Source organism: Rhincodon typus, unplaced genomic scaffold, assembly GCF_021869965.1.
Source record: "Rhincodon typus isolate 14 unplaced genomic scaffold, sRhiTyp1.1 hic_rhity00010094, whole genome shotgun sequence".
NCBI classification, from domain to species: domain Eukaryota; kingdom Metazoa; phylum Chordata; class Chondrichthyes; order Orectolobiformes; family Rhincodontidae; genus Rhincodon; species Rhincodon typus.
Window position 1 is genome coordinate 1401 of NW_025975732.1, and position 6384 is coordinate 7784.

Consider the following 6384-nt stretch of genomic DNA (forward strand, 5'->3'; position numbering starts at 1 on the left):
CCCCCCCCGTACCCCGGGGAGAGTGGGAGCTCCCTCCCCCGTACCCCGGGGAGAGTGGGTGCCCTCCACCCCCTTACCCTGGGGAGAGTGCACCTTTAGGGAGCTAGTTGGAGTGTGTGTTGAATTTCTAATGGAGTGTGATTAGTTGGGTTTGTGTTTCAGAGATACTGCCCTGGTGTGGCCTGGATGGGCTGATGGTGAAAGAGTTGATGCTGTCAGGTCGATCACTGACCCTCGATCCCCGCCTTCCCCCTGCCTTTCATGGCATCGTGCAGACTGGTCTCTGTTTGAGACAGCGTGATCGTACCCTCAACTTGCAAGATATCCGCTACATACTCCGCACACAGCTCCAGGTAAGCACTGTGTAGCTCTGAGAGAGGTTCAGTGTCAGGACTCTGTGTGTGTGTGTGTGTGTGAGAGAGCATATCAGGGTGAGGGTGAGGGAGCGGGAGAGCGGGGTGAGGGTGAGAGTGAGTACATACAGGAGGGAGATGGTGAGTGTGTATGAGATGAGGGGGTTGGTGTGAGGGCGTGCGAGAGCAGGGTGAGGGTGAGTGTGAGTGTGAGTACACATGAGAGGGAGATGGTGAGTGTGTGTATGTGAGAGTGAGGGGGTTGATGTGAGGCTGAGGGTGAGTGTGTGTGAGAGTGAGGGGATTGGTGTGAGGGGGTGCATGTCAGTCTGTTTGCTCAGGGAGTCAGCACTGGGGGACCACTCTGCTGACACTCACCCTTTTGCTTCCTACCTTCCCCATAGGGCCTGGGGCTGAGTCTGGAAGCTGGAGTCTGCAGAACGAGCCTGAGCTGTGGGTCAGGAGTTGTCAGGCTGGGCAGTAAGCAGGATCGAATGTCTCCAGAGCTTCGGGAAAAGCCCCTGGACTGTGTCGATGGACTGGACCCCAGGCACCTCTCCTGCCAGTCAGCGGAGGCACCCCTGGACAGTCGTCAGAGTGACGGTGAGAGACAGAGAGTCTATCCTTCACCCCACCACCTGCACTCAAACTGGGGAACAGAAATCACTGGGATCTGTGTAACAGGCTCCAGGAGGGGGGTGCTGAATGGTCTCCTGTTCCTGTGTAACAGGCTCCAGGAGGGGGCTGAATCACCCCTGCTCTGTTTCCTGGTCACATTAAGCTATGATAGAGTCATACAGCATGGAATGCTTCCTTCACTCCAACTCGTCTATGCCAACCAAGTTTCCCAAATTCATCTGGTCCCGTTTCCCTGCATTTGGCCCCTATCCCTCTAAACCCTTCCTATCCCGTGTACCCATCCAGATGCCTTTTAAATGTTATAATTGTACCAGCCTCCACCACTTCCTCTGGCACCACCCTCTGTTTGAAAAGTTATCCCTTAGGTCCCTTTTAAATCTTTCCCCCTTCCACCTTAAACCTGTGCCCCTCTAGTTCTGGACTCCCCCACCCTAGGGAAAAGACCTTGTCTATTTTGGTAGGAGTAATAGTAAAAAGGATTATTACTTGAATGGTAAAAAGTTGCAGCATGCTGCTATGCAGAGGGACCTGGGTGTCCTTGTACATGAATCACAGAAGGTAGATCTGCAAGTACAACAAGTAATTAGGAAGGCAAATGGAATTTTGTCCTTCATTGCTAAAGGGATTGAGATTAAAAGCGGGGAGGTTCTGTTGCAGCTGTACAAGGTGCTGGTGAGGCCACACCTAGAGTACTGTGTGCAGTTTTGTTCTCCTTACTTGAGAAAGGATGTACTGGCTCTGGAGGGGGTGCAAAGGAGGTTCACTAGGTTGATTCCGGAGTTGAGGGGGTTGGCTTATGAGGAGAGACTGAGTAGATTGGGATTATATTCATTGGAATTCAGAAGATTGAGGGGGGGATCTTATAGAAACATATAAAATTATGAAGGGAATAGATAAGAAAGAAGTAGAGAGGATGTTTCCACTGGCAGGTGAAGCTAGGACAAGAGGGCATAGCCTCAAGATTAGAGGGAGCAGATTTAGGACTGAATTGAGGAGGAACTTCTTCACCCAGAGAGTTGTTAATCTATGGAATTCCTTGCCCAGTGAAGTAGTGGACGCTACTTCAGTAAACGTTTTTAAAGATAAGGTAGATTTTTTCTTTGAACAATAAAGGAATTAAAGGATACGGTGAGAACGCAGGTAAATGCATCTGAGTCCACGAAAAGATCAGCCATGATCTTATTGAATGGCGGAGCAGGCTCGAAGGGCTGGACGGACTTCTCCTGCTGTTAGTTCTTATGCCCTTATGTTCTTATGTACCCTATCCATGCCCCTCATGGTTTTCTAAACCTCTATAAGGTCACCCCTGAGCCTCCAACGCTCCAGGGAAAGTAGTCCCAGCCTATCCAACCTCTCCTTATAACTCAAACCCTCCGGCCCCAGCAACATCCTGGTAAATCTTATCTGCATCCGCTCTAGTTTAAGAATTAAGTTTGATTGTTCCCAGTTTCATTCATGTATCCACTCACCGTTTGCTCGTAGGTGTGTGTTACTATGAGGTAGATCACAGCTCCAGTCAGAGTTACCACTCTACAGTGAGTCAGGAAGCTGCTGGTCAGGATGCTACGGGACTCCCAGCAGCAGCTTGTGCAGACACTCCAGCCCACACGGCCCAGCACAACAGGGAGACTCGGGCAAAGCTTGTGCAGCGAGATTCAGGCAGTAACCCGACGGTAAGACAGCACTACGGTCAGCTTCAGAGAACAACAAGAAAAGGATGCACACCCAGACCCTCTCTACCAGGGCGAGGGACCTGTACCCCGGGGAGAGTCAGTATCTACCCCCCGCCTCCCACCCCATACACCGGGGCGAGGCAGTGTCCCCCCCCCCCGTCCCGTGCCCCGGGGGGGGGAGGGGCCCCCCCCCCCCAATTCCGTACCCCGGGGAGAGTCAGTGTCTCCCCCAATTCCGTACCCTGGGGAGAGCCGGTGTCCCCCCCTCCCATTACTCTGTACCCCAGGGAGAGTCAGTGTCCCCCCCAACGCCACACCCCAGGGGGGGGTACGGATCCCCCCCCCCACGCCGTACCCCGGGGAGAGTCGGTGTCCAACGCCTCCTGTACACCGGGGAGAGTTGGTGTGTCCCTCTGTACCCCAGGGAGAGCAAGTGTCCCCCCCCAAGTCCATACCCCGGGGATAGTCAGAGCATCCCTGTAACCTGGGGCGAGTCAGTGTGGTGAGGGGCCAGTATGTGGGGAATGTGGGTTGACTGTTGGTTCACTGATATCTGTCTCACCCTCAGGGAGAGGGAGCGAGCATGTGCCCAGTTGAGGAACTGGAGAGGATGAGGACCAGCTCTGTGAGGTTGAGTGGGGCTCCAGACCGTGAGCTGTGTGCCCCGGTGTTTTTGGAAGATAGCAGCAAGGAGCAGCGAGCACAGAGCCACGGGGAGAGAGTGAGAGTTTACAGTGTGCGGTACGGCCGGGAGATCGACCTGGAGTCAAACAGCAGCCTACTCCTGGAGTCTGTCAGTGAAGACACGCCCCCAGATCAGGAGGCAGGACCAGAACATCTCACAGCTACCCAAGAGAGAGTGCAACACAGAATCATGGTGAGGAAAGGGCGAGAGGGAGAGAGAGACACTGGGGCAAGTAGGGAGAGAAAGAGACAGGGACTGGCGAGAGGGTCGAAGACAGGGAGTGGATGGACGGGGAGAGAGAGACAGGGACTTGGGGGAGAGGGAGAGGAGAGAGAGACACGGACACTGGGCACTGGGCACTGCGGGACAATTTCCCACGGCCAACCCACCCTAACCCACACATCTCTGGGCACTACGGGACAATTTCCCACAGCCAACCCACCCTAACCCGCACATCCCTGGGCACTACGGCACAATTTCCCACGGCCAACTCACCCTAACCTGCACATCCCTGGGCACTACGGGACAATTTCCCACAGCCAATCCACCCTAACCTGCACATCTTTGGACAGTGGGAGCAAACCGGAGCACCCGGAGGAAACCCATACAGACACAGGAAGAACATGCAAACTCCACACAGACAGTCGCCTGAGGGTGGAATCGAACCCTGGTCCCTGGCCACTGAGCCACCGTACTGGGTTTTGTGGAAGCTGGAGTTTGTGTGTGTGTTTATTCTGGGGTGTGAGTGGTTGGGGAGGTGTTGTGCTCGTGTTGCTCAGCTTTGGGTTCTGATTCCTTGACTGGGGGTCTAATCTTTTCTGTTCCAAGGCTGGTGCCCTCCGCCCACCCTCCCCTGGCTCCTCCATGACCCAGTGCCCTCAGGCCCCCTTCCTGCACTGTGCCACCAGCATCCAGGAGTCTGCCAGCCTGCTGGAGTGGGCCAACAGCTCCCTTCAGCGTATGGAGAGGCGATTCATCAACAGTATACAGGCACTGGAACGGTTCGCAGACAGCCCAGAGCACAGACAGGAGTGGGAGCATGGACTCGAGCTGGAGGGGGAGCAGGAAAAGGAATGGCTCCAGGAACAGGAGTGGGAGCAGCTTCAACAAGTTACACAGCAGCAGTCGGGTAAAACTGCAGGTATGACCAACTTTACTCTTAATTGTGAATTCACTACCACGTACACAGTGACAGACACACAGCCCATTCTCCCCCTGTGTCTGACACACAACCTCTCTCTCTGTCTCACACTCACACTCTCTCTCTCTCTCTCTGTCTCTCCCTCTGTCTCTCCCACGCACTCTCTCTCTCTGTGTCTCACACACACCCTCTCCCTCTCTCTCTCTCCCTCTCTCTCTCCTTCTGTGTCTCACACACACCCTCTCCCTCTCACTCTTCCCCTCTCTCTCCCCCTGTGTCTCACATGCACTCTCTCTCTGTCTCACACACACACTCTCTCTCTCCCCCTCTGTGTCTCACATGCACCCTCTCTCTCTGTGTCTCACATACACCCTCTCCCTCTCTCTCTCCTTCTGTGTCTCACACACACCCTCTCTCTCTCGCTCTCTCTCTCTCCCCCTCTCCCCCTCTCTCTCTCCCCCTGTGTCTCTCACGCACTCTCTCTCTGTCTCACACACACACTCTCTCTCACTCCCCCTCTGTGTCTCACACACCTCTCCCTCTCTCTCTCTCCCTCTCTCTCTCCCTCTCTCTCTCCTTCTGTGTCTCACACGCACTCTCTCTCTGTCTCACACACACATTCTCTCTCTCTCTCTCTCTCTCTCTGTAAGGGGTTAGCTACAGAGCAAAGCTCCCTCTAAGCTGTCCACAGGGACAGCACAGGGTTAGACACAGAGCAAAGCTCTTTCTACGCTGTCCACAGGGACAGCACAGGGCTAGACACAGAGCACAGCTTCCTCTACACTGTCCACAGGGACAGCATAGGGTTAGACACAGAGCAAAGCTCTCTCTACACTGCCAATCCCTAATTGCCCAGAGGGCAATTGAGAGTCAACCACATTGCTGTGGGTCTGGAGTCACATGTAGGTCAGACCAGGTAACGATGGCAGTTTCCCTCCCTAAAGGACATTAGATACAGAGTAAAGCTCGCTCTACACTGTCCACCACCGCACCCCCCATCAAACAGTCCCAGGGACAGGGACAGCATGGGGTTCGATACAGGGTAAAGCTCCCTCTACACTGTCTCCCACACCCACCCCCCAAACAAATCAAACACTCCCAGGGATAGGGAAAGCATGGGGTTAGATACAGAGTAAAGATTGCTCTACACCGCTCCCCCCCCCCCCCCCGCCACCGCCACCGCCACCGCCACCGCCACGTCCCAGGGCAGAACTATGACCTGCCGTGCTGACTTTTTCTGTCTCTGTCTCTCTCTCTCTCTCTGTCTCTGGGTGTGCCTGTTGTAGGTGAAAGCCATTGTTGTGTCCGATCTCAGGAGCTGGGAAGTGACACGTCTGCTCCAACGTGGTCCATGATATCGGGCAGCACAGATGATCTGAACCACTCGGACGTGGAAGCACAGGTACTAAACAATATTTAGGTTCAACGCCTCCATCAGCAATGTGTCTCCCTAGGAGACAAGGTACAACACTCTCCACCAGAGTTTGGGCCTCCTGAGGATCACCGACTCTCCCCAAGATAAGGGTGCACTGACTCATCCCCCTGGGGTACGGGGCACACTGACTCTCCCTCCCCGGTGTACGGGGCGCACTGACTCTCCCCGGGGTACGGTGGGGGGGTTATACTGACTCTCCCTGGGGTATGGGGTGTTGGGGCACGGGGTACAGGCGCACTGGCTCCGGGATTGTGAGTGTGAGTGTGAGTGTGAGTGTGAGTGTGAGTGTGATCACACTGATTATTTGTAATGTCCATGTTTAGCGGGGAGCTGGTGCCTGTCAGCTTCTCGAAGGTTGGTACAGCTGCTGCTCAGACCAGACCCTGTACCCTCCAGGAGGCAACCCTGAAACGTGAGTCTGCTCTGAAACTCCCTCACACCGCCCCTCCCTCACACCC

The 6384-nt window shown here is 54.8% G+C and overlaps 1 protein-coding gene across 1 annotated transcript in view; it reads left to right on the forward strand.

Moving 5' to 3' along the window:
* LOC125482425 (inactive serine/threonine-protein kinase TEX14-like) overlaps window positions 1–6338 on the forward strand; it is a gene marked incomplete at both ends in the record, with an annotated part of 6904 nt that extends 566 nt beyond the window's left edge. The window contains 7 exons of the mRNA XM_048594499.1: window positions 163–353; window positions 758–956; window positions 2475–2665; window positions 3234–3542; window positions 4179–4491; window positions 5778–5893; window positions 6250–6338. Of these exons, the coding sequence (XP_048450456.1) occupies window positions 163–353; window positions 758–956; window positions 2475–2665; window positions 3234–3542; window positions 4179–4491; window positions 5778–5893; window positions 6250–6338 (1408 nt within the window). The remainder of the gene's footprint in view (window positions 1–162; window positions 354–757; window positions 957–2474; window positions 2666–3233; window positions 3543–4178; window positions 4492–5777; window positions 5894–6249) is intronic.
* Window positions 6339–6384: the final 46 nt, after the last annotated feature.